This window comes from Ptychodera flava, chromosome 18, assembly GCF_041260155.1.
Source record: "Ptychodera flava strain L36383 chromosome 18, AS_Pfla_20210202, whole genome shotgun sequence".
Classification (NCBI taxonomy): Eukaryota; Metazoa; Hemichordata; class Enteropneusta; family Ptychoderidae; genus Ptychodera; species Ptychodera flava.
Window position 1 is genome coordinate 19,688,064 of NC_091945.1, and position 27,914 is coordinate 19,715,977.

At 39.3% G+C, this 27,914-nt stretch overlaps 2 protein-coding genes across 4 annotated transcripts in view; one reads left to right on the top strand and one right to left on the bottom strand.

Annotated features, from left to right (window-relative positions):
- The window catches only part of LOC139117092 (ATP-binding cassette sub-family C member 9-like), a 28,076-nt gene extending 10,325 nt beyond the window's left edge, over positions 1–17,751 (bottom strand). The window contains exons 1-16 of the mRNA XM_070679929.1: positions 17,022–17,751; positions 12,563–12,799; positions 10,365–10,565; positions 9,561–9,713; positions 8,629–8,784; positions 7,280–7,414; positions 6,355–6,517; positions 5,195–5,235; positions 4,478–4,762; positions 3,652–3,840; positions 3,401–3,479; positions 3,025–3,130; positions 2,581–2,679; positions 1,583–1,748; positions 1,339–1,476; positions 576–798 (exon numbers count right to left, since the gene is read on the bottom strand). Coding sequence (XP_070536030.1) covers positions 576–798; positions 1,339–1,476; positions 1,583–1,748; positions 2,581–2,679; positions 3,025–3,130; positions 3,401–3,479; positions 3,652–3,840; positions 4,478–4,762; positions 5,195–5,235; positions 6,355–6,517; positions 7,280–7,414; positions 8,629–8,784; positions 9,561–9,713; positions 10,365–10,565; positions 12,563–12,799; positions 17,022–17,636 — 2,986 coding nt within the window. The 5' untranslated portion in view covers positions 17,637–17,751. The remainder of the gene's footprint in view (positions 1–575; positions 799–1,338; positions 1,477–1,582; positions 1,749–2,580; positions 2,680–3,024; positions 3,131–3,400; positions 3,480–3,651; positions 3,841–4,477; positions 4,763–5,194; positions 5,236–6,354; positions 6,518–7,279; positions 7,415–8,628; positions 8,785–9,560; positions 9,714–10,364; positions 10,566–12,562; positions 12,800–17,021) is intronic.
- Positions 17,752–19,764: 2,013 nt separating this feature from the next.
- LOC139117096 (uncharacterized) lies at positions 19,765–27,384 on the top strand. 3 transcript variants are annotated; one of them, XM_070679937.1, is made up of 4 exons: positions 19,765–19,895; positions 21,802–22,048; positions 22,638–22,836; positions 27,092–27,384. In XM_070679937.1, the coding sequence occupies exons 3-4, from the start codon at positions 22,677–22,679 to the stop codon at positions 27,283–27,285; spliced, it is 354 nt and encodes a 117-aa protein (XP_070536038.1). In that variant the 5' UTR covers positions 19,765–19,895; positions 21,802–22,048; positions 22,638–22,676; the 3' UTR covers positions 27,286–27,384. The 3 variants fall into 3 exon arrangements, with proteins under 3 accessions (XP_070536038.1, XP_070536036.1, XP_070536037.1); XM_070679935.1 differs by lacking the exon at positions 19,765–19,895 and adding an exon at positions 20,084–20,665; XM_070679936.1 differs by lacking the exon at positions 19,765–19,895 and adding an exon at positions 20,085–20,334 and having other exon boundaries at positions 21,808–22,048.
- Positions 27,385–27,914: the final 530 nt, after the last annotated feature.

Here is a 27,914-nt window from a genome sequence, read left to right on the forward strand (position 1 = left end):
TGCATGAGTAACTAAGAAATAGCGTGAAAACAAAGTAGGTAAGTAAGTAAGTAAGTAAGTAAGTAAGTAAGTAAGTAAGTAAGTAAGTAAGTAAGTAAGTAAGTAAGTAAGTAAGTAAGTAAGTAAGTAAGTAAGTAAGTAAGTAAGTAAGTAAGTAAGTTCACTATAGTACAGCTTGAAACCACATCAACTGTGATTTGATGTTTTCAATGACATAATATCAATAGGTATAGATGAACCCCACTGTGATGCACAATGATATCTATAATTTGCATGAGTCCTAGCGAAAGTATTGCCCTAATGGGTGTAATAATCAAACAAATACACAATACTTTTCCGATGTTATAACTCGTAATTTATATGTTATACTAACCCAGTATGAAAAGGGTGCTTTAGAAAATGCGCTATAGATAATCATTTCTCGCTCAATAGGGTTTGAGTGATCCGTTGCATTTTAGGACCTGGGAAGGATCATTACATTAATTTTTGTCGAAGCATATCATGAGTTCATATTCCCTCAGAATTGTAATTCGTGTCCTGTCACCTACTGCTCAGTTAATATACCGACATCTTACCTGAGCCAATCTTTTCCCCTTCCAATTCTATCCTTGAAACGCTTCGTCGAAGATTTTGCCGTTCTACATCGGTACTCTTTTCCAAGTCAGATTCGCTCTCAAGCTCGGATTCGCTCAGTAGTCTGATTTTCTCTTTCAAGTTCGAGAACGATTCGGGTTCCTGACTAGCGATTTCATTCGTATTTCCCTGTCTGGTGATTTTCCCGTCGTCCATTATGATCACCTGAGTCGAAAATTGCATGATACATTCGTTGGGGTGAGAGGAAAAGAAGAACTTAAAGGTATACATTCACCTGTAATCTAAATATGCCCATATATGATCAAAGGGGCGTTCCTTGGAATTCAAAATGCCCATGTGAGGGCGCTGTTTTTAAAAAGCGGCCACCCGCTTAAAATCTGTGATTGGTTAGATTTTCTCTTTCCATGGTAACTGTGACAAAATTGGAACAGGTGACGGTATACCTTTAAGGCAGGGCATTACTATTAGCTACGTGGGAATACATACATGTTAGCAACGTTTCCACATTTGTACGTGTAGCCATGAGTGTAAAACCGGCTCTCTGAGACTATTGTATGCCAGGCGGATACGTAAGAGGTCGGATCTTGTCTTAACCATTAGAACTCATGCCACTACGGTAAACATTATCCTTCTTGGACTGCTGGAGATCTGAAGGTATCATGATATGGTAGGACGAGGTATCTTAAAGGTTGTAACAGAAACATAAACGGAAGGACCATTCCATATTGATTGATGGTGACTTACCATATCTGCATTTTGTAAATACTGAATTTGGTGAGTCACCAGAATAACAGTTCTTCCTTCCTTCATCAAAAAATTCATAATTCCTCGTTCCATCAGATGCGATCCGACGTGAACGTCCAAAGCTGACAGGGGATCATCCTATGACACAGAGACAAAAAATACAGCAATCAGAACTTATGACATAGCAAGTAATACATACTTGACAACAAGAAATCACAAAACTACAACTGGCAAAGATACTTACCATTAAGATTATTGCAGAGTTACTGTACAAAGCCCTAGCCACACTGACTCGCTGTTTCTGACCACCACTCAAGTTGATACCCTTTTCACCGATCTCTGTCATGTCACCACCGGGTAAAATGTCAATATCGGGCTGCAGTGCACAAACCTCGATCACCTTGCGGTACCTTTTGTACAGTCAGTGGAGAAATGAAATTAATAAAGTGATTGGTAAACATGTGGAATGTCAAATATTTAGAGGTTATTAGTACATTCAAGTTGCAAATACTGAGATCTGATAGGTCGTGATGCGCACCTACTGATGTACTGTACCTACTTCCGACCACAGTTGGAAGCTATCCTAATGACCCTGAACAATGGGATCCGTGTGTGTTGGAGGGAGATTATTTTAAGGAACTCATTTATCCACCAAAGTTCATGACATGAAATTAACTAAACAACAGAATTAAGACTGTTAAAGTTGTTTTTTCCTATGACATGTACAAATGTTTGACCAATGGTCATTCCTCGACAAACACAAGTCATCGTTGCGTGGTTGTCTGAAACAACTCGAATGAAACGCATGCAACACGGTCATATCTGTCAGATATTCAAACTTTAATCGTCCAATCGAGCTTACAGTAAAAGAGAATACTTGTTTACGGTTCCATGGAGAAAATTCAATATATAATACTGGAGTTGTTGTATAGCGGAAATGAGCTGCCAAAGGACTGGGTATACTACTCTCTTTTTAACCATTTTCACTACTTTTTGCATGTAAATGTCGCGAACTAGCCAAATACATTTGAATACCGTACCCTGGGGTGGTTTATAGCTTAAACACAAATTCACTTGATCACCGTTTGCACAAATTCATGCCATAGGTAGGATTTTCCTCTATTTTGCAGTATTTTGTTGCTAGAGGTTTTCCCTGCTTGTCATTCAATTAATCGTTGTGGTATTATCTACATAAAGGGTATACACCTATTTATACCTATATCTACCCCGTCCATATCTTACCGTTTTAGGTTGAATTCGTTGCCAAACAAGACGTTGTCTTTCAATGTTGCATTTTGCAGCCAGGGTTTCTGTGGGACATAGGATACCGAACTCCCTTTTCTGTTTAGAAAGAATTTTAAATGAACAGAACGGTCAATTAATATTTAAGCTGCATACACTTTATCATTTTTAATGAAACTTTACACATTCCTAGTTGAAATTAGATGTACGGTGGGAATTGTATTCAACAAGAATAAGGAATCTGAGCGACCGAATACTGGGCGTGAACAAAGTCGTTATTTTGTGGAAGCACTGTGGCCTCATATACGCGTATACGGTCGCTTTTTCTTATCATATTACACATTAATTGAACGTGATTGCAGAAGTGCATCGCACTCCAATGGGCCATAGCTTTAAACCCATTGAAAAGTTACGTCAATGTCACAAATGGACATTTATCCTCACCTACTGAACCGCACCGAACCAGATATCGTGGTCATTTCCTGCAGTATTGCCGACAACAGGGACGATTTGCCACTTCCAACCAGTCCAATTATCATTGTTAGTTTTCCTGTAATATCAGAATGAGCAGTGCCAAGATATGATATATTGATGACTCTAATGTTATCGTCCAAACTGATGTCTTTGCAAAGGTTGACTATTTTGACACTGTTATTTATGTTCAAGCGCCAGCAGTCGTAACTTTTGATGTGGTTTACAACCATTGACCCTTTAGTAGTGTACGTCGGCAAATCTTCTATAGCTGGGAATACAGGTGTAACAGATGATGCAATGGAACGAAGTGAAGAAAAACGAACGCAAATGAAAGAACTGCACGTACCGTTTGGTATCTGTACGTTAATGTCACGCAGGACTGGATTGAGGGCGTTTGTATCCCAGCTGAAATTCCCGTTCTCGATCTGCAAAATATACGTCGTACTTATATCAGTATAACAGACAAGCAGTGACCATTCAAAATTCACCGAGCATCGCAATACAAGTTATTGGTATCCTGTATGTGTGTTTTACTTCGTTTAATTCCTTTACTGGTGGAAATTCGAGTAAATGACACCTTGATTGTAAAATATTTACCTTTAGGGCAACACCATCCGGGAGATCCGTATCTGGCGATGAATCCGAAACGGTGCTTGCATTGACGCTGGGCGTCCTCTCTGCAAAGGACCCGTAATCCGACGCCTGACGGCCCCCATTCCGTGTTTGTTCAGCTGGTTTCTTTTCCTTCGCCAACAAATGAGCACTGGCGTCATCGCTTTTATAGATCTGTGATGATATTAGTAGCACGGCGTCAAATTATCAGTCACTTAATACAAGTTACTTTTACAATGTACCGAAACAAACACATTTACAGGTACACATATCGTTGTTTTGAGGAAGTAATGTTTTCAGTTTCGTAGTATGTGATATATCAATAATGTCAACCAGCTTTGGACACTGGAGCGAGTGCTGATTGTTTTAAGAAAGGATTTCATTTTCCTTGGCGTTAAAGCTAACAAAATCAGCAATTTTATCCCTCTAAAAGGATTATCTCCATTGATGTGACATATTTCCAGAGGTAACACGCCCATTGTTATTTATTCATTAAATCCGTCAAAACAATTTGCTTCTGCCCAGTGTCATCATATCCATCTTCTAAAGCTTAAACAGTAATAATTTAAAAACCAGGTAGAGGGTCATTAATTGAATATGTTGAAGAAGTTAGCCAACATTATGCAAAATCAACATACAGCAAGGATCCGGGGAAAGCGATGGAAATAAGTTTTAAACCTTTTCTGTGTTATTCAACACAATGCTGTGTGTTTTCTGTAAAAGTTACTTTTCTGTAAACTATAATGGTTAAATCAAATCAAATTTTAAAAACCTATTGTAGTAATTTTGTTAAAATTAATAAGACATTTACCACCACTTCGTCATCAATATCATCATCATCATCTTCATCATCGACATTATCTGCAGCAAAACCTCGACTGAGCGGCGCCCTTCCATTGGTGTCTATATCTTCAATTTCTGAAGCAGCGAAGAACTTCTGGAATCGCTGCGTGCTGGCGATTGCATTTACTAAATAGGTGATACCTGTCGGTACAGCTGCGAGCGGCCATACAAGCTGGTTGAACAGTGCCAGTGACGCAAATGCTAGCTCCGGGGTCAAAGGTGACGGACTGGTCAAGGAGTAGACTACAAATGACTGAAAATTAGGTAATAATAGTACATTAAAAAGGCAGCAATTCACAATAAAAATTAGGGTTAAACCGATGACAAAAGACGAGCTTACAGGTTTTTACAAGCTTTTTTTGTTATTTAGGGACAACCGTTGCCTGTCCACAGTGTACGATGACAGACAGATAGATAGATACATTGATAGATAGATAGATAGATAGATAGGTAGATATGTAAATCCTTCCATCCGTCCATCAATTCATCCATCCATCCAATTATCCATCCATCCATCCATCCACCCGTTTATACATACATACATGCATACACACTTATCTCAGACATACATATTCACACATGCGCATAGCATGCATTACTATATTCCTATGTTCAAAGCTTTCCTAGATGTACTCCCCGTTGATACGAGGATTTCAAACTGAAGAACTATGCTACTGTAACTTACGATGAACGTAACGATGATAGGCGTCGCCTGAGAAAGAAAACCTGAGAAAAGAAATGAGAGTGAGAATCAACTTTGCTTGAGGAGCATTGCATTGAAGACGGAGGTAACGTTAATTTACAAGCACCACCAAATATTCAAAAGTGACTACTTGAAGGTAGAACGCGCCTTTGGGGCAGATGTTCGGGCTCTCAAACTGTTAGAATATTCTTTGCCCTACCACTTCCGGGGGCTCATTTTCGGAAACTCAAAGCGTAAATAAAGTTTTCACAGACATAGTTTTGTAAAAATCGGGAATTCCCCCCCCCTCCCGGTGATAACGCAGGGATGGCGGCCATATTGAATTTAAAAGATGGGTAAATTTTTGGTAACTTTTCTCTGCAGACTCTGGTACCAAACTTTAAACGGTAGCGTAAGGTTTTTATTCTTGATTTCGAAAGCGAATAATTTAAAATTAGCTTGAGGAAAGTTTAAGCAACGAAACACGACTACCTTAAAACCTTGCAAGTTACGTCATTCTGCTCCTTAAGCATGTCTGAAATTAGATTTTAACTATGCTATGGTAATTCGAATGATTATTCTTTGGGAAAATGTATTTTACATGTTTATACTTCTTGAACCATTTGCTAACCCTTAAACAAGTGCATCGAGACGAAGCGTACAACACGATTTATAACGATGAAATATTTTGATTGTGACTTACTAAGTTTCAGTAGAACAAGCTTTTGGGAAGAACGCTTTCAGAATCAATAGCTATCTTTTAGTTTCTTTACAGTCGGCAAAACATCATTATATAATAGTAATAACATTGACACGGTCAGCAGTTACCATCATGAATTTTTGATAATGGCTGAATAACAGATGCCATACATGGCCTCTGGTTCTCTTCTTTGTTGTACCACTATAGGAAAAATATCTAAAATAAACCCATTCATGACTCGACCCAAATACTAGTCCATGTTTTGTTTACCACAATTGCATAAAACAAAAATGCACTTCGGAAAAAAATGACCAATCAGAGCCGATTTGCACGACTCATACTCGAATACGCCCTCTGCGGCTGAATATAGGCAGTCTATGCGCAGTCTATAAACTTTTGATGGCCGGCCGCCCGAGGGACTGACCTGCTGCACGTGGCTTTTACCCCGCGATAATCGACTTACTTGTTATTATGATGAAAACACCTGCTTTCATCATTTGTGAAACCTCCTTGCTTCGGACAGCTTCTATCGCGGTACAAAACAGTTCCTCCCAGCCGTACAACTTCAACAATTTGATCCCTTGCAACGCCTCGTTGGATTTCTTGAGCCGTCGATCAGAAAATATCTGTATATTGAGGTGTATAACAATTGTTATTTGACTTGATCCATGTGTTGGTCAGATTTAAGCAAAGTAGTTCAAATCTTTCAAAATATTTGCCGTATGCTCGCTCTAGAAATGTATTTAGAACTTTCAAATAAAATTCGGATACCCATTTTACGATCAAGAAATCAATTATGCTTTGTCGAATTAAAGGTACACTGTCACCTGTTCCCTGTTCCAATTTTGTCACAGTTACCATTTAAAGCGAAAATCTAACCAATCACAGATTTTAAGCGGTGGCCGCCTTTTAAAAACAGCGCCCTCACATGGGCATTTTGAATACCAAGGAACGCCCCTTTAACCATATGTAGGCATATTTAGATTACAGGTGATTGTATACCTTTAATGCAGCGCGTAATGGCCATTTTGGACAATACATATCGGTCAACTTGAGGTTATTCGAACCTTGAATCTACAACTGTGTACAGAAACCTCAAGTTTGTATTCTTGATTGTCAAAGAATAAAGCTTTATATTTCCTGAAACAACGCATTCCCAGGGATAATAAATTTCGACCTCTTTTCCGAGCATTATATATACGTTCTAAGTGGACCGAGGACGAAACAACACAGGCTGGCACGAAGCAAAGGTCTCGGGAATGATCGAAACAAATGTAAAACTTTCAATCATGAGTAAATTCGCAGGGCATGCCAGCAGCCCTACAGACAAAAGTGTAGCTCAGACCCTAGCACTTGCCTTGACCAGATTATGTGCAACGTACACTCACCAGTACTTTCCTTTGTAATGACGCCATTTTCCTGGTTATGGCATATTGCAATGGCGTGACTATCAGAAACACTGACGTCCCTATTAGAGCAGCGAAGCCAAGTTCCAGATAGAGGAGAATCAAAATGACAACAATCTGAGAGAGAAAACGGATAAAAGAACTCCGCTGTTATATCATGTATATACGTTTCTCTGTCTGGGATGAGATCGAAGGAACGTTACACCTTCTGAATAAATCATGTACACTGGAGAGAAAAACATACATAATCGTGTGACGTCACTTTGTTTTTAATTACTGTCATATACTTAGTGGCATTGGCTGCAAATTTTCCTTTCAAGTTCTGTTAAACCATGGACAGCGTTTGAATCTTATGATGTCGAAGCATCAGGTATGGGTCCGTAATTACATTATTCTAGTGTGTATATAACACGATTGGAACTCAAATTGGGATAATTGGTTGGTGAAGTAATGTCGATTTAATCTACAAATGTAATCTCATCTGCTTTTCTTTTTATATTACACACTTGTTTTTATGAGCAATTTGCAACATTGCAACATTCAGCTATCTGGCACCTAACACGTTTGAGAAATTTGAAAAATATGAAAACCCAATCATCCCAAATTAGTTCCAATCGTGTTATATGGTGTCGGCGAAAGTAGACGATGGTATGTCTCATTTGCTGAATTAAATGTAAGCAATAAACCACACCCAGCGACGGTATATCACGAGATTTTGACAAGTTCACGATATATATGCACGAACGTCAAAAAGGGAATTTTTCTCTACCTAGAAGCTCACGCGTGCGAGATCCAACCGTGCTATATTACTGATATAGCATGGTTATTTTCACGTCTCGACCGATTAGATCGCTGCGTTTGCGACAAAAATATACTAGTATATATGACATAATCAGCTATATTTCAAATTATTGGAGAAAACAACGCCCAATATTAAGACATGCCTTTAAGATTCTCTGTTCTGAGATACTTGTTTTACAGTGGTAATGGAAGTAAACTATTGCATTAAGTCGCTGTAATAACGTGCTTTTATATATAAGTAACATCTCTCCGGATACATCCGGCGCTTTTTCTCCTACAGTAAAGGCACATATTTCAAACACTAAAAATATGTCCCAGAAAAAGTGGTCAAACAAATTTTTATCACTACTGGTAATGAACAAAAAATTACTCATTTCAAAAAGTTTGAATCGCTTAATACTGGGCGTTGAATAAACAAACAAACAAAAAAACAAACAAAAACCAAAAAAAAAACCAAAACGCTATGCGAGGATTTGGCCGACTGCCGGCAAATCAGTGGAAAGAGAACGAGTTTTCTGTAGTACACTTGCCTGATACGGAACAGAAGATATGAATATGGTCCACATACACAAGTATTGCATAGACAGTGTGTCTACTGACATGTGATTCATAATCTGGCCGACTGTCATCTGGCCGCCAGACAGCACTGCAGTGGACAGGTGCAGTGACTTCTCATATGTAAATGTCTAATCAACATATGAACGAATTAAAAAGAGATGAGGTAAAATATGAGGTAAGTACAGTGTGCTTGAAATACCAATGTTGCGTTGTTGGTCTATTCGATTCGAGGTGTACGTGTCTGTGGATGCTGAACTTCTGTCAGTACAGTCTTGGCATTTCCATGTCGGAAATTTCCGACCAGTTCAGGATAGGGTCAAGGATAGGGTTAGGGCAAGTGTTTGGTAGGTATATATTGTGCCCAGCGATTTCTATTAATTCTAACATACCATTTGCAAACCCCAAAACGTGTGTACAATATGGGAGAGGTTACGCTTGAACATTTACAGCCCTAACCCAGTTTGGGTTAAGATTAAAGGGGGGCTGTCGTCAGAACTGTGACCAGGGACCCCTACTACCCATGTAAACACTGTATTTAGGGTACGTCGGCGATTGATGAAAGTTAAAACATGTTTGCTGACAATAAATAGCGTTAAATTAAGTATTGCAGCTATTTTGAAGTGATGCATCAAGAGATCATGCATGAGATACATTGTTTGTAAACAAGAAAGTCGCACAGGCGCAGTTCCGACGACACGCTCCCTTTAAGGGTAGGGTTTGAGTAAATAGCCATTACTGACTGTGCCAGAAGGTTTGTCTGTCTTATTGACGGCTTTGGAAACAGCGATTCTGTATTCATTTTGTCAAGCACCCGATCAGTGGTGGGCGTATGTATAGTTGTGATGTTATCACGTTCAGAAAACACCACTCTGACAATTGATACGAGACAGTAAAGACGGTTTACCTGTAGCGCCGACTTGAGTTGGACCGACGTCAGAGTTGCAATATTTCCACCAAACGCTATCGACATGGCCCTCAACACCGAAGCCACAAATATTACACCGACAAGTACAAATCCGTTACTGAAGAACTCGCTCACTGTAACGAACGACGTGCCCTTTCGGGAAGAGAAAGTTTGATAATGAGACTTTTAAATGATGTATCCATTGTATACTTATATCGTTTATCTACTTAGGATGTTTATGCCACGCTGAGGAAAAGGCGCCATTTTGTTCTTGCACTCATCGTTGAGCTGTATTAACTTCACAATTGTGCATGTTTGCCCACATGTTTTAAAACTCCAACAGTGACTGTTTGGTCTTGAGACATTGATAAACTAAAAGATCTAGACTCCAGTCGAAATTTCCTGATGCCATCCTGGTCGAAAATTGTATTTTATAGTTCTTCATAAAGTTAACACAAGGATGGCGGTCATTTTTCATTTGGAATTAAATGTCGGTCAATTTTAGGTAGTTCGTTTTCGCAGTGCCAAAATTTGCAAGGTGATCCAGGATTTTTATTGTTGATTTTGAAAGTCAATGGTTGAAAGTCTTCCTAGGGAAAGTTTGAGAAAAAGTGCAAGTCTTTCAGTTTCGAGGCGAGCACTACTAGAAGAATTTTCCTCCTTGGCGTAAACGTGGTGCTCATTACCATAATACAACTGCTGTGATTTTGTTATAGTAGTAACTGCACTGTTCATCAACAGTCGGTTTAAAATGATATGAACGACAATGGTATCCAGTACGCAACAGACTGAGTTGAAACTTACTTTATCGTCTGTGGAATCACTTAACTCGCCAGCCTGCCACTCAGAGGCATACCTTACCACGCCTCCAACGGCCAGTGGGGGTATGAATCCAAACGTTGCACTGAGACATACAAGCGACACAGATGTGGCTATATCACGGCCGTAGGCGTTGGCGTAAACTCTCCATAGTGACGCTGGCTTGTTCTTCTTGCTAGCACGTGCCTACATTAATTTTTGACAAATAAAATAAGAAGTCAGACGTTAAAATGATGAATTCAACATGACCGGGTGAAACGGAAGATATTTTTAGCTCAGCAAAGTGCTTCTTACAGACACCACCAAAACCTATTGCTTTAGGTCAGCCGACATTTCATTCTTTAGTTTTGCCTCAATTTAGATCTCCAACAGACACGCAAAGGATGAGACCGACCGACCAACCGAACAAACAGGGCCCATCATTTCAGAGATAGAATTTATTAACCACCATTCGTAACAAAATTTTCACGACCGCTTGCCAACAGAAAACCACTTTCAAGATGATCATGCTGCCCTGCAAGTGGTGTACGATACGATTTGATGATAATGAAGGGCAGTCTACCGACAGAAAGGGTGTTGACCAGACGCTCGAGCTCATATCGTCTATCAAATTACGGTTAACTTTTCAGGCTTTCTTGTAGCTGAAGATAAAAGGCGCATTTTTGGCCAAAATAAAATAAATATGTTTCCGGTGACCCGATCTACCCTTAAACCATACATTTATAATTCGCATTTTCAAAATTCATCCATGAATTTGCCAAAGTTTGCTATTTTTTTGGATTAAACTCAATACGAGAAAGTTTCTGGCAGATCTAGCCTATTTTCTGAGGGCATGTTACGGAAACAAACAATATTTTTATGCCGTATTTCAGTCAATCTATGGCATTCAAAACTGAGAATGTGCCACAGGGAAGAGAGAGAGAGAGAGAGAGAGAGAGAGAGAGAGAGAGAGAGAGGAGGGAGAGAGAGAGAGAGAGAGAGAGAGAGAGAGAGAGAGAGAGAGAGAGAGAGAGAGAGAGAGAGAGAGAGAGAGAGAGAGAGAGAGAGAGAGAGAATCAAATAAAAAGTACCCCTTCCCCCGAAAAAAGAGTTGGAAAAGTTTAAAACCATGAATCATTACTGTTGCTGGCTAAGGGATGGTCTCGAGCTAGGGCGCACATGGATGAGCTTGAAGGTTCAGAAATTAGAAACAGGAAATAAGGGGAGCGCATGCTCATTTGGCCTGAGCACGAGTCTTCCCGGTTCATCTGGTAAATAATCAATCTTTGACGGAATAAGTTGAAATAAGTCATTTTGATGGGAAAGGTACATCGGCCTGTCGGGCATTAACTTGCTAGATATATTACACACTAATATCGCTAAGTTTAGCATATGTATAAAATCCAAAAAGATTAATTTAGACTTTCAGGAAAGAGAAATAAATATGCCGGATTACCATTCTCGTCATTATGTAATAATAGAACAAAAATTGGCGTTTCAAACATATTCGCGAAACAGTAAGAAAACTGAGCTCCGGTTTTATATGAAGCATTAATGAAATAATGTGGATATCTTTCAATTTAATTAAATTTCACACTTCCTAGATTATTATCACTTATCACGCGTTGGAATGTCAGTTGTGAAAGAACTTTACAATTATCCGGCATAACGCGTTGGGCTATATTTATTTTCTCCATTTATTGACACTACTTGTTCGGCCATACATAGGTTACCACTTCACTGTAAATATGCAAAGTTTGGCCTTCTGACCACCAGGCAAATATATCTCCGCGCAACACTGAACAGCGTATGAATGGACGCTGTTGATGAAATGGACAATAACTGTGACTTTTTATAATATTTTCATTATTTTTGCTCTATGAACAAAATACGTTTCTTATTCTTTGCCCCGAAGTATGTCGACAAAGCATTTATCCTACCAGTTTTTACAAATGAATTCCAATGCAGACTAGGATTAAGTTGTCAACGATAACATCGGAAAGTGAACACGCACAGGCCGTGTGTTGTTAAGGCGAACAAAGGCCTTTTCTAATCGAGTTTGACAGTTTGAAATAACCACCGCATTTTTCAATCGGAACGAACCTGCTGAAAAATACATAAAGAATTTTATCTAATCGGAGCTTTAAAATCACCGAACACCAACGATAGTTTGTAGAATAGCGTGGTCACGCTCTCTTCCTTACTTCCTCTTTTTGATACGCTCTTCGGAAGTGATTGTACTGGTATCTGGCCTCATACTCCTCCGGCGGGCAGCCGAGATCCGACAGTTCAAGCGGCCTCCGAAACCCCAAGACGAATAGCCAGTTCAGGGACCAGTAGCTGATTTGCGATAACAAGTTGGTGTATTTATAGTTGTAGTGCATAGATTTCTTCTTGAGGTCACGTGGGTACGGTTCGTCACGGTACCAACATCCGAATACCTGAAGGGGTTGACAGAAAAAAAAAACACGCATCGTTAATGATTTGAAATAATGCGTTATCATGAGTGATATAACTGCATAAACTTTGACACAAAGCAAAATTTATTGTGATAGAGGAATCGTGACCTGATTGAACTCCCACAACACTCGAGGATCTACACCTTCTGACCTTTGGAAACAATATCAGTATGTCTTGTTGTAACTTCTCCTCAGACAAATCTTTCGGCGCTGTTATTTAAAGAATTCCCATCTAAGAGTGGACTAGTGGCAACAATCTGTCCTATGTATAAAAGGACAGCTGAGCGAAACTTTACGGGTCAAACAACCTGTCCCTTTAAAAGTCCCTGACTATGATCGCTGCTTATTCTGATTGCCCATGGATATCTGTTAGGTCTTTGTATAATCACAGACATGTCACTGTACATGAACTAGGTTCTAACCTAGCTCGCAAACGCGCAACAGCAACGCTCAGATAGGATATTCGCAATGTTCAATGCGTTCCAAGAGATTGGTCCCTCTTAAAGTTTATGTAAATTGACATTTGAGTGCAAAGGTCAGTACAACTGCAACAATAATATTCAGATAACATATCCTCCAAATAATCTCTTTTGGCGAAAAGTGCGGAGTGTCAATCCATGGATTAAGTACCAGTGGTGTGACATTGTAGTACTCTCAGTTCAGTCAGTTCGGAGAATAGACCCCACATCGCTTAGAAAGATATTCGGACCAGCAATTTTACAATGCTTTGATGATGGATTCACTTTGAAACATGAGAGGAATTTGAAATCTCGACAATTTTGTTTTGAAAATCGAAACTTGTGCAGCTGTAACTTTTGGTGATCTTGTTTCGCTGTTTTTCTAAATGTCAACCACATTTCCTTTTACTACCTCTAAAGCATGTTGAGATACGTTATGTTCATGCAGCTTGTCAACTCGGCCTGTGCACTAGCAGAATGGACTGTTATCATTGACAATGGCATTCTAGTCCGCACTAGAATTCAAATGTAAACAATATCAGTGCGTCATTTAGGCTGTGTCGACGAGCGGTGTTTGAACATGCTTTGGACAGCAACTTGCAATTTACATACAAAACAAAAATGATGAAGAAACATCAGAGTTACAGCTACTGACCATTCAAGTAAACACGGAGAATGCTGTCGGTTCGATTTTAAATGTCAGAGTGAATCCGGGATGGTTGTTTTCTGGTCAAAACATTGCATTACGACACCTAATTGTTATTTGTTACCATGAAAGTAAATATTACAGTTTCATTCAATAAATTTTTAAGTTAAGGTTTTGTACCTTGTAGGAGACGTTTACAATATTCCTATCTGGTATAAAGTGCTAAAACGTTGTGATCTTATAACAGTTTGAGAAAATGGCCGCCTTCTTATATAAAGGATGCACCATTAAATATTTGAAGGAATGAATCGAATAAGGATACGCCACGTTTTAAAAAAACTTCCACCAATGGGTAGAGTGTGATTACTCACCCCTTACTACTTTAGTGGTTTCTGACTATGTAGATATTTCTTTGTACAACAAATATGGCTATCATGATTCTGAAACATTTTTTTTCTGTTCATTTTGACAACCCTCATATCTAATGCTTCACCTCTGACAGATGACATCACAGTGTGTGTTCTCACGTGAATGATTACAGATACTTGCGATGGAAAGCTGCAGAGAAACCATTTCTAAACAACTTCTTACATACCCTGGGATGTAAAGTGTTGCATGAAACTGCACGGCTCGTATCTCTTTAGAGAGCGACATAAACAACGCGATTTTTATGCAGTACAGTCCGTCAAACAAAATATCGAGTCATTGATTTATCACAGTTCACCTCTTTGACATCTTGACCTGTGGGTTTGAAAACAGCGTTACGTGATGTTTTCGATAAAAACGATATCATTTGACCAGACAATAGGCTTGGTATAGTGGCTTAAGTAACGGAGACACTGTGATGTTTTCCAGCCCATCTTTCTATACACAAACGAGCCATGGGTCCATGGCTGTGCAGGCGGTGTTGTAACAGGTTTTCTGCCTTTAAGTGTTGATTTTGACTTCGACGACTTTACGTGTGACGCATATGGTGACTCGAGGCTTAAAAGATAAAAACCCGTCAGCAAACCTCAGGCACAGCTATGGACTCACAGCTATACACGAACACGTCTACCTTACGTCTACCCTGATCGCTGACACAACTTTTCGATATATCTTTTCGATTGGTATAAAATTGGTGGCCAATCAACAAAAGCTATGATAGGGAAATGTAAAAGCTTTTTGCACTGCTCACCCTTTTGAGTTCTGTCATTTTTCCTTTAAAAAATAGTGCAACATTTTAACAAAGTTTTATTGACTGTTCAGTAATTGTTTTGATAATTTTGGACCAATTGGACATCGCATTTCATTGGCTTCAGTTTTTTACATCAAAATTTTGGCAAACGTCTGAAAAAAAATTAACAGGGTGTATTTTGCAAAGGCAAAAAATGACTGGCGCTCAAAGGGTTAAAGAGGCAACTTTTTTATCAGCTTAACTCTGAGCAAATATACTAACTGTGCACAACTTTCAAAGGAGGACAAAGGACTGACGATTTAGCCAGCGTATGCAGACGTATCAACATTTCTCTAAAATGCTGGCTTGCTGAACTAATGATGTATTTTTCAATTTTGGGCGTATACATAGCGTATTTATAACGTACTCATAGGTTAAAAGTACGTTTTGGTACGCTAGACAATTATCTCGACGCATTTCGACATATGAGTAACTTACAAGTAACGTGTGTGAACGCGTTTCAACAAGCGCACTACAACTTATGGCCCGCTTGTGCGGGGCGCCGGGCGAATGAGCCATACGCTGGCATACGTCGAAAAGTTTTGTGCATGCACAAAAGTTTTCGACGACCTCGACGTCCTAATACGTATACCAGCGTACTTCAGCGTGCTCTTAACTAACGCAAAAATTACCCATAAAGTATTCGAGGAAGGCCCGGCGTATTTGCCAAATTTTTCACACGTTGGCAAACGCTGGCTAAATCGTCAAGGTATGACAGGGCCATAGCAACGACAGTTTTCTAGGCCATCGTTTTAACAAGCAAAAGTTCCCTATGGCAAGGTTGTCAACACGACCTAAATATGTTTCGTCGGCATAGTTACTGTTGACGAGTGAATTTTTAAGTCCGGACCCGAATTCAACTTTCCACTGTAGCAATTTTAATTACTAACAACGCCCGCTCACAGTAGTTTAGGAATTCGCTCATTTAGTTTTTGCTGCGTCATTTTACATTAAAGTTTGATTGAAGAAAAAATAATGTAAAATAACGTTGTAATGTTATATTTGCTTGACTTAATGGTAGGTGTACTCATGCTGCAGTGTACTTTTATTCTTTTCCTCGAGTAATCGAATTTTGACTGTGATGACTCGGCAAAAACTAAATGGGCGAAACCCAAAATACATAAGCGGGTGTTTAATAAACATGCACACCATGTTTCACAGACCAAATGCAAGGAAGGCAACACAATCAAGAAGTTAGGCGTCAAACTGTAGGTCGGTCAGTTTTTCCATATTTTTACTCAAGTGTGATCAATCAAAAACAGTAAAAAATCACGAGGAAAAACATTTTAAGGTTGGTTGGTTTGAAATATGATCATTCGGGTTATCGGAAGTACAAATATTCATTTACTTGGCCTTAAGGGTAAAACTTTTACATTGATGCAAGAAATAATAAAAACAAAAGAAAACATGACGAAACACAGCCCCGTTGTGTTGCCGTTATAAATAACCCCCTTATAACTTGAGCATGAGTTTTTGGCTTAATTCTTCCGTTTAGGCCCCAATTCCTAGAATGGCTGAGTGGTGGTATGTTAATGATTTCAAAAGTGAATATTTTACTTAAAGGAAACGATTATTTATTTCGGCGAAAAACTTTGTACTGAGGTCAAAGTTCAGTGAAAGTAACAGAGTAGAGCACCGCAGCTATTCGATTTCATCGCTATGAACGTACTTGAAAACTTTGCCAACTTTTTAATGACACCGACGTTGGGATCGATTATGATTTATGATCGTTTTGATTTTGTTTTATCTTGGGTTGTTCTCGACGAAAGTCAAGGAATCCCATGCAATTTGGTCCCTTTAAAATGCGACGCAATATCATTGATTTGTGCATCTGTTTGAACGTAGCGAAGCGCAAAAAAAAAGGAAATAACAATTGACCCGTACCTTAGTCCTCAAGAGATTCGCCTCAAGAGCAACGAAGAAAATGTATAAGGCAATACAAATTGCCAGAAGGTAGAATCTCAGTATAGTTACATTAAAGTCAAGTTCCCTGATCAACGTAACAAGCCGGAACACTTCTGCTGTAGTTGTCATTGGCCAGTAAGCGAGAAGCAACCAGATAAGTTTCGGTCTGTTCCAATATTCAGCGTGATGGTAATATACAAGGCTGACAATGACATTAGCAATGGAGAAGATTTGAGGCGCGTATAGGTGAGGCCGGGTTGTCGAGTTTCTGGTGACGTCTGTTAGAATACCCTCGCCCAGAGCACCCAACAGAACGACGCTTAGAACAATGGAGACGGCCCACTTGCAGTAGTGGCCCGGAAAATGGATTAAACTCTTAGAGCAGAAGTGTCGAAGATCCGTGCAACAACCTGCTACGATGAGAACCAGCGGAGCGACGACAAGGAAGCCAGCGTTTATCCACACGCTGAAAACATTCGCCCTGCAGTGACCGCGACACACGTCCTGCTCGCTGTCGGCTGTTTCCATCGATAAATTGTCTTCACGCCAAGCAGTTCGAACGCCTGAAACTCCAAGTGCCACTAAACCTTCCATTTTGAACCGTTAAGGGAGGATTTCTTCCCATGTACACAGCGCCTGAAGTCAGTCGCTGTACTGAGTACATTTGACCGGACAAGGTGCCGCTCCTCAGCCTACTCGTATTAGCCGCTATTCAAGGACGGTGACCTTTCCCCTCTCGGTGCAATCGTGTCAGACTTACTTATACATGTTATATACAAACGCCACGAACTTCCCCTAGAGCCCTCATGATCGTTAGCAGATTGAATATTAAAATCGATGACCTGTAGGCCTATACCATTGTAATTATAAATCTGTCAGAAGTCAGAAGTAAAATGCGCACCTGTTCTGAGCAGCATGATCGAAGACATGTTGACGCTCTGTTTAAGTTACGGATCATCCATTCGAGCTATCGCTAATATTTTTAATATTCAGTAATCTTGAAATTAAATCGTCAGCAGCCTGCACTAAACATATGCCGTCGAGATCTTTGTCCTAAAATGTGCGCGGACATTTTCCCACCAGGATTCATGTTGGGGTCGTAGGCCAGACGGAAGAGAATAAAACAAACAAACTTATATCATAAAATGTTTGGTTGCAGGGTAGTGACACGTGATAGACTTCAACATCCTGTGTAAAGCCTAAAGCTCATTGCTATTAAGTACGACGTTTCAAATTAAAAAAAAAATAGATATGTCACAACATATAAATAGAGATGATATATTTTAGACGGCGCAACTTCCATTTCGATCATTGCACGTGGTTCAAGCTTTATGGATGGACAATTTGATCTTTGGAGGGCCGCGTGCAAAATGAGGATCTAGCTAGAGGATATGCAGATCACAAATGTTATGGCAATCTGTGTACGCAAGATCTGTTTGCGCATCTCTGAAGATTATATGTATTTTCTGAAAAAAAAAGAAACAATGAAATTGCATGTGGGCATACTGGCCACCCCCTTCCAACATGTAACGGCCCATCGCTGATCGGCATATAGTTGTCCAGGCCACCCTGTCATGAAGCCCCTACTACAAAGCATTTGACATACCACGCGGTGCATGATTTCCAAAGTTAAATTATGGAAATACGATATCGTGTTTTCTCACCGACTCTCAAAATAAAGTCATCAGCAAGAATCACTCTCTGTTGAAAGCCTTACACAGTGCCGGTACATATTCTTGATATACACACAGCTCCTATTCATAAAGGCACACCTTTTAACCGTAACCATTGAATGGGCTTTATTGTTGTCTCATGTTTCCCCTTAAAAACTGTTTGCACGATGACCTTATTTAACATTAATCTCACTATCTGACTAATTGTAGCACAAAAAAGACCCATTGATAGACGCACATAGGTGAAGGCCATTGCTCTGAACGCGAATATTTGCCATGCTTTCAATAATCGCAATCATACCAATCCATAATCCAATAATACTAGGTCAAAATTTGTAAGACAATAGTTGTAAACATAGACACAAAACAGCACAGAACAGACAGTAAATAGACAGTACACAAACAAAGTCAAAGTCATGAAAGAAAGATATATGGACCTCTGGCCAAAAGACCAAGAAGTGATGTCAGGTGTTTCGAAAATAGTAAGCGCATCCTCAATCCTCATTTTAGAGTGTGTGGTATTGGGCACAGGTGTCCGGAGTTGCTGGTGTACATGCATAGAGAGATTGGATCTCTCTATGCATGTACACCAGCAACTCCGGACACCTGTGGTATTGGGGCTTATTCTACGTGTGTTACCCAAGGTCAAGGTCACCTCCACGTGACAGTGACTTTGAGCAGAGGTCATAATTTTGCGCCTGATTTGTGATCTCAGGCCCAAAAATCTTTAGTTGACCTTGTGCCTCACTGGCAGCCATTGAACACTATCGCGAGCGAAACATTGAACATTTTACGAGAACACGTACGTAGTTGCCAGGCGCTTTTAGACTGAGCACGCAGACGTGACTCAGTAACACTGTGAAGGTCAGGGCAAGTTTCGATATGGCGTGGTAGAAAATACCCTTCAATCGACTCATCAAATATACCCGGCATATATAAAACAGAGCTTACTTTTGAGAAAATGAACAATCCCCTCCGCATATATTTTGTCTGAAGACAATTGTCCTTTGGACGATAGCCCACCGGACACTTAGGGAGCGTTCAGTTATTAGAGAGATTAAGATTGCTTACGTGAACGTAACGTGAACGTAAACGTCATCACTTCTTGCGCGCCTTTCCCGTAATTTGATTACGTCACACGTTCGTTTGTCGTCTGCTAGCCGTATTTTACGTGAAAAAGGTAAGTTTCACGTATGTGATTCCGAGAAAAAAATAAGGGTTTATTTGAGAAGTGACTTCAATGCCAATGATTTGTATTCTGACTTTCTTTATCACTTAATGTGTTAATGTTGAAAGTTGTTCAGTAACGATACATTGTATGTAAAAAAGAGCACAATTTATCAGAGGGGATTTTTCGTTGAGGGCATCCTTCAGATTGCCGCTGTAGTGACCTTTGGCCGAGCACGGAAGCAACAAAACGGCAAGCGAAAGGATGCCCGCTGCAAAACCCCCAGTTCATAATTACTGGATATTAATTTCTGGCTTATCTGACTGTCATGTTGGTGAAGTGCATAGCATCGTAGACAACTTTGAACTGGTGTAGCCCCACTCGGAACCTGGGAAAACTTGACTGTTCGCTCGATGCCCGATGATGTTGTGAAATGCATTGAGCTGACCTGGTCTGTCATGCAGTTCACCTCCACTTTGCTGGGCAACCTTTGTCTTTTTACGCAATATGCGATCTATTTGAAGTATTTTATGCATGAAGTATATCTCTCATTTTACCAAGAATACCTTATTTAACTGCTGACCAATTGTCAGGTTTTCTGTTTTGTTTACGCGGAACAGGAAATTTCTGAAACACTAGTCATTGCATGTAGTATTTGGCCCCAGTGCAGTGGCTTTGCTACCTCCATGGTCACTGCCTTCCTAAGATACTTGTTGGGTTTCACCAATTGGAAAAGTTGTGTACGATGCTTTGTGGTGTACATTATCATGTAATTTTGTTTGGTAAGTAGTAAAACTTTGATTCTTGGTAATTGAAAGCTCAGCAACGTTTGTTTTTCAAAATGTTGACGGTTTTTCTGAATGTTCTGAGCTAATTGCAATTTTGGACAAATTTCCATGTCACTGCATCTAGCATGATTACAGAACTTGTAATTAGATTTTAAGTTCAGCCAAAAGGTGACATAGATTTGATTGTTTTTTCTATAGACTATAAACAATAATGGGCTGTACTTGCTGTATTGTGACAAAGGAAAACATTTTTTAAAATTGTTTTGTTATAAATTATATTTTTTGTAATTTAGCTACCTAATACATGCTAATAGCGTTGATCGGGATTCAAGGTTTGTTTCTAAATATAGTAAGGCGCGCGCGATATCGGCACGTCGCGCTAGAATTTCGGACAAATTTGTATGTGATCAGTCTGTGATTATTGTCGTGACTTATAGCTTGAACTTGAAATATTTCATTTATATGCCTCTTGCCGTCACGTCAATAGAGTCCAAGCTCGATTTTTGTCGTTCTTGTTTGTTCAATTTGCTACTTTGTCTCTGAAATTTTCGGACAAACAAAATATTTGCATGTACAGTGACGTCATTTACGATCAGCGTTATTATGTTTTGGTATGCCTGCTAAACTGAATGATAGTGAATTTTCAGTGAACAGAGCTGAGCCATTAAATATTGCAAGATAATAGTCAGTACTCTGATGGCATAATTTTTGGTATAGATCAAAAATTAGATCATCAAAGTAAATATTGTTATACCCACAAGCAAGAATGATGAAGTGTAGAGATGATGAATGATATTATCATAATTTTTTCAATTAAGTGCATGAATCCGAAAAACACCTTACATGAAAAATAACAAAATTGTTACTTTGTATCTTTGATGTTGAAGTGGCTGTAACTGATAAATCTTTCAATATTCTGGTTTAGTGTATCAAGTGTAGTTTCTTTCTACAAACAAAAGCATTCAAATACTAAAAGTATTCAGCTTGTCAACACTGGTGATGCAATTAATGAAAATATTGAAAATGCACACAAAGTTACACCTACTATCCTTTAATCTAAACATTCTAGTTTAGTTTTTAAATTTATGACCAGGTTATTTACATGTCAACTATCTAATTTTGGACCATAGTTCTAGAAATGACAACACCAAAACGGATTGCATTGCGCTGGACGGTTCAGCAAGATGTTGATTTGATGAAGGAGGTGGTGGCCAGTAGGCCTGATACATCAGCAGAGTGGCAAGCTATTGCCAATAACCTGATGAGTCATTGGTCCTGGGCTGAAGACAGAACAAAAATATCACCAAGATCTGTCCGAGAGCATGCAGATTTACTGCTAAGCAAGTTCAAAGAAAATGACAAGAAGTCCATGAAAAAGTAAGTAGTATGCAAGTGCTGTTGCTACTCAGTATATGATACCTGTATGTGGTGCTAAAATCATTTGGGCTCTATAATTTGGAGGTATTTTAAAAATTAGGTGATAACTTTATCATTATTATATTAAAGGGAAAGGTTACTCAGGTATTTTTTGTTCAGTAATAAAAAATCGATGAAAAACTGGCACGAAATCTGTCTCTGTTATTCACTTTCACTCACTCATGGTACAATGGCACCCATTTGAAAATCTTTGGTTATAGGCGGAAGTGACTTAAGAGCCTAGCACTGCACTCACAGTTGCAGGGCTTCCCCATAGTCTATAGCTTGGGAAGCCTTACAAGTGTCGGTGCAGTGCTAGGCTCTTGCGTCACTAACGCCTATAATCAAAGGTTTTCAAATGGGTGCCATTGTACTATAAGTAAGTGAAATTGAATAACAAAGACAGGTTTCACACCAGATTTTCATAGATTTTTTATTGCTGAACACATAATTGCTGGGTAACGTTCCCCTTTAATCATTAGATTGATTTGTCTGAATGTTTCTGAGTTTTTTAGTTGCTATTATTATAATTCATACTTCAATATTTCAGATCTGGCACAGAAGAACAATACAATGAGCTGCAACAATTATGCCAAGAAGTCCTTCATATGTAGAAAGTCATGCAGCCAGTACTTCTAAGGAGGTTGTTGCATCAAAGAAAAAACATGAACAGAGACAGCAAGCCCTAGCCATAAGAGAGACTGCCATGAAAAGAATGACAGCAACAGCAGGGAACAATGACCAAGAAGGTATGCTCAGTCATTAGGAACTATCACACACCTCATTTGGTATCTTCTCAGATTCATTGAATGTTCATGTCTTGCTGACAAAACTGTTTAAGGTAGTGACTCAGTTTGGTTGACACATATTTTCAATCAAAAGTTTCACATAGAAAACAGGGTCTCACACCCAACATGTGGTACATTTTCTAATAGGTCTATATTTGAAGAAGGTAAAAATTTTGTTTAGTTGTCAAAACATGCATTGGTATGTTTGTTTAAGTCAAAAACATGTGATTTTGAATTTTTTCACTTAAAAGAGTATAAGTAAGAATTGGCAGCACCCCTAAGTGATCTGTTAACGGCACTGGACAGCTGGATATACAGGGGAAAAAACCGTGTTTTGGATTTTTGAAATTCGCTTTTGTTTCTGCACAGTGAGCCTTCGAAGTGTGAACTGTCGGATTTTCGCATAAATTATCGGCTTTTGTTCACGTTTGTCAAGTTATCGTCACTTCAGGGGGGTTTATCAAAAATCTAAGACACGGTTTTTCAGGTCTAATCATGAAGTGTTAGCATGCGAAGAATTGGGGAAATCCGCCCACGCGTCGCCGACTTACACTCATTTGAAGGTGCGCATACATAGCAAAAATCGGAACTGAGAAAATCGACGATTTGTGTAAACGTCCCATTTTTCACACAAAATCGCCGAAAAAAGTCGGATTTTTGTGCGTTTCAAAAAAATTATTCGATCTGGGTCTAGGTTAAATATTGGGCATCAGGTTAGAGAATTTCTGACAAGTCCTAAACATTAGTTCGCCTAAAATGATGAAAATTGTGCGTACAAACGTGAGGCTGGTCAGCGTAAGCGGTGGGTACTATTTACACGATAAACACTAGAGAGATAATTCAGGGCATAATCTGTTTGTCAAATACGTATCTAGCTTATAATTATATTAACTGTACACTGTTTGGTAACGGTTAGAGTCTGGTTACAAGACGAGAAAAGTTTAAACAAATCATACAGCCGGAATGGTTTACAGGTCTGCGTTCTGCCGACGACGCGCGCTCGCTCTCTCGCAAGCGCTCGACTTCCGGTCTCACAGCCCGTAATTTATGCACGTACCAAGTGTGAAATGGTTGCCCAGTTCATTTTAGTGCCGACTTTTGTGCCTATAGTACAAGACGTCACTTGCTTGCTTGCTTGCTTTCGGAGATGAGACGACCAACTCTCGATGCTCTAAAAAATTCTGTAGTTGAGAAGTTCAAGGAATGCGGGAAAGTCGCACTTGTTTTTGTGGTTTTCACATGTGATCTGCTGCAGTCCTTTTGCTCACCATAAAAAATGACCGGGTTTTCGTGCGCTATTTCGCTTTCCACTGTGACATGTACTATTATGGCCTCGGGTATGAAACCAAAATCCAACTTCAGTTACACGTTAAAGCGATTCTTCATGACTTAAAATAAACGACTGAGGCGATACTCGACAGATTCACTCATTGTAAAATTGAAACGGCGACATATCGCGACACCCAGCGACACTCTCTTGACCACAGATAGAAATTGACAGGCAACGATCGTGAAGCGACGTTTCGCGTACGTTGCTGTGCTCTAGACCGACATAACAGGGTCGGATTGACAAATTGGACAAACCATGCTTCCTACATCCATGGACAAACTAAGTCCAAGACAGTCCAAGATATGGGCTGCTGTTATAGAACCATATTTTCCAGTGAAGATTAAACAGATTCTCTTTGGACGGCAGTGTAATCTATAGCCCGGCGTACGATGCTATGTGTTCCGCTACAGCTAATCGCCTCGCTCACCACAACCCTGCAAAGACCCGTACGTAGGGTCGGTGACTTCAAATCCATTTTGGGACTTGACGTAAAAAAGCCAAATTACTGTCGAAATCAGCGTTCTTGGGCCAAAGTCGTATCCCTGCCTACCTCAGCTACTCGATCGCTTCCAAAAATGCCAGTCTTTTATTCACTTTTCGTAAATAACCGTCGATGTCGGCAACTCTCTCGCTAGCTCTGTGTACGATGCTGTGTGTTAGCTGTAGCGGCCAACACACAACATCGCGTCCATCAGCTTTCCATTTTGCTTCTTCGGCCCCCGTTTGCGTTTTCTACACTGCTTATACTGCCGGCAGTCATCAGCCATGTTGGATAGCGTCTCTTATGAAGACGTGCGCGCATGCGCAACATGGTGCGTAAAAATTTACATAATCTCCTCAAGTATAACGATAACGCTGACAGTAATCCGGACCGTTAAAACAAAAAGAAAATAATAACTCGCGCAGTGGTTAGAAGGCCGTGTTTTCACTAAAATTTAAGACATTTTCCAGTACAATGTTACCTCACAGTTTTCTCTAATAAAAAGATCATATTTCAGGGGTTCAGAATATGAAATAATCACAAAATCGCTAAAATTTACAAAGGAACCCGAGTCACTACCTTAATCAGGTATCATCTATTCTGCTGCAATAGCATGAACAACTAGTCCCATAGCAAATCCAAATTGATATTTGCATAAGGAAACATAACTTTAAACAAAGTTATCTTCTGTGACCAAGTCAGAACAAGACATTTTTTGGGTGAGAATATGGCAATATGAAGTGTGTTGTATAGAACAGTTCCTTAAGGATAAGGGGACCATCCACAAAATAGACTCCACTCTCCATTAGTCCTGGGAAACAGTCTATATTGTGGTATGTGACTCCTTGGTTTCATGGCCAACCATGGGTACTGTCAAATCATCAAACAAGCATGTGTCTTCAGTGCTGTGTACAGCCATGTCATCACAGCACTGGTCATATGCAGACCGGCCCACATCATCCCCAGTCACAAGACATGGGATGTCTTGACATATACAGACTAGACCAGTACCACAGCATTTTGTCAGGGCCAGTTGCTAGAGTAATTTTATTTTTGCTTTGTACAAAATTATTAATTCCATTGTTTGTAATAATTAGCCATTTCATGCCAGTGTCAACTTTTGACACCATCCACAAAACAGTCTGCTTATTATCTGCAGTAATTACAAAAATTGTGTAGATAATTTTTAAATAATTTTAACCAAAATCTAAAACCGATGTCCTGCTATACATTTTGTGTTCAAATTGGAAAAAAAGTGTCAGTTAAAAATATATGAAAAATGTTGCAACAAAATTTAGGCCAGTAAATGTGGCATTCAGGGGGTTAATTTCTTTAGAAGTGTTTTGTTCTCCAACACAGCCCCCCCCCCCCCAAATAATTATGCCTTTGTTACAGGCTCTGTGTATACCCTGATACAACCCTGTGGCAAAGGTCTGTCTCAGCAAAGATGTCCCATTGCTGTGACAGAGGCTGATGTACATGTCTATAATCAGTGCTGTAGTCCTGTAGTTCTATACAGTGTTGTAGACACAGTGATATAAGCGGGTATGAAAGTTTGACCTGCATCATCATCAGTTCGTGTATACTCAAATAAACCAATGACCGTGTTATTACATCATGGCGAACAGTGCCGCCAACCTTGAAACCTTGACAAGCACAACAATCAGGGGCTGACGGTCTGTCAGCGGCCACTTTGAAAATTCAGTTATTGGGTTTTTTTTCAAAATGATGGCTGACAGACCGTTAGTCTCTTGTACTGGCTGATCCATCAGCAGACAGTAGTAATATGTACATTTCAAGGTTGGTGGTTCTGGCCAGCATACCATAATTGGCACAATCATTGGTTTATTTTAGTCACATGGGGTTGTGGGATGTATTCTAAACCTCTTCAGTTTTAGACTGTACACAAAATGATCATTGTGTATACTGGACTGTGTACACAGACCTGCAACAGGGTCTGAATTTGTTTAAATGTGGATACAATTATGCCTTTATTCATTTTTCTCTTCAAAATTGATCCATTTTCTGAACATATACAACCCTGCCATCTTACAAATTTTCAGGCCGTGTAATTTTAACACTGACACACCCACTGTTTGTCCACCAATGTCTCAATCATGTGGTCACAGCACTGGATACAGTCAGAAATTATACCACTGTATACATTCATGCAATAATAGGCCTGATTTAGATCTGTCAATATTTTTTTGATATCTGACCAATTTTACATGTCCTGTAACAGACTAAAGGTCTGTTACTGGTACTGATCAGACCCTGTTGCAGTCATGTACTAAAATGTGCTTTGTTTAGCCGGGTACACTATAGAATCATCAACCATAACATTTCAAAATTTTCCATTCAATTTATAATTCACTCTTTTATCATATAATTTCATTTCTCTCCAGAGCATCACACTAGCAAAAAGCAAAAGGTCATGAGATCATCAAAGAGTGAACTCTTTTCCTACCTACAACAGAAACATGAAGTGGAAATAAAGTATAAGCAGGACGCCCTGGAAGTTGAAAAAAGGTTGGCACTTCAAGAGAAGCAGTTAGAAATGCAAATGAAGATGATAGAACAGCTTGCAAAAAGAAATTAAATTTTAAATGTGAATAAAAATGTTCAGTTTTTCCTTGAGCTATTGTGTTTGGTTCCCATGTTTAGGTTGTTTTGTTTTAAAATAAATAACTGTTCATAAGATTATGTTTTTGTTATTTTATTTAATCAAATGAGTGAAATGTGTTGTCTCCATGCAAAAGGTTTTCTGAATGAAAGTTTAGCCCAGCCTCTTGCTTATAAAAAAAATATTTGTTTTTAGCTGTGCTGTCAGTAACGCAGAGCTTATCTGATAGGGTAGTTGTCCGTCGTCGTCATCTGTCGTCCATCCATTCTCCATCAGCAATGGTCTTCTTCTCTGAAATCGTTTCAGATTGCTTTGAAACTTGGCCTGGAGGTTCACAGGATTGACCTCACTCAAGTTTGCTCAAATTGTGGAGAAATTTGCATCTCTTAATTTTTGTGTAATTTTCCTCTATCTGATGATAAAATTTCAGAGTTTCTTGCACTGATTTTATGCAGTTTCCCATAGGCTACCTTGCCGATATTGTAGCAGTTTTTGTAAAATTTGCATCGTTATCCTTTTTGGGTAATTAATCATTGCAAATTTTTTGACAATCACAATGATTGTCTGGACAGTTAAACTGTGGTTGAATATGAATATCACTTCTC

Excerpts from the sequence above, each read along its gene's own strand:
- LOC139117096 (XM_070679937.1), top strand. The coding sequence starts at position 22,677 with ATGCCAAGAAGTCCTTCATATGTAGAAAGTCATGCAGCCAGTACTTCT. Across the intron at positions 22,837-27,091 it reads AGGGAACAATGACCAAGAAG|AGCATCACACTAGCAAAAAG; the intron begins GTATGCTCAGTC and ends ATTTCTCTCCAG.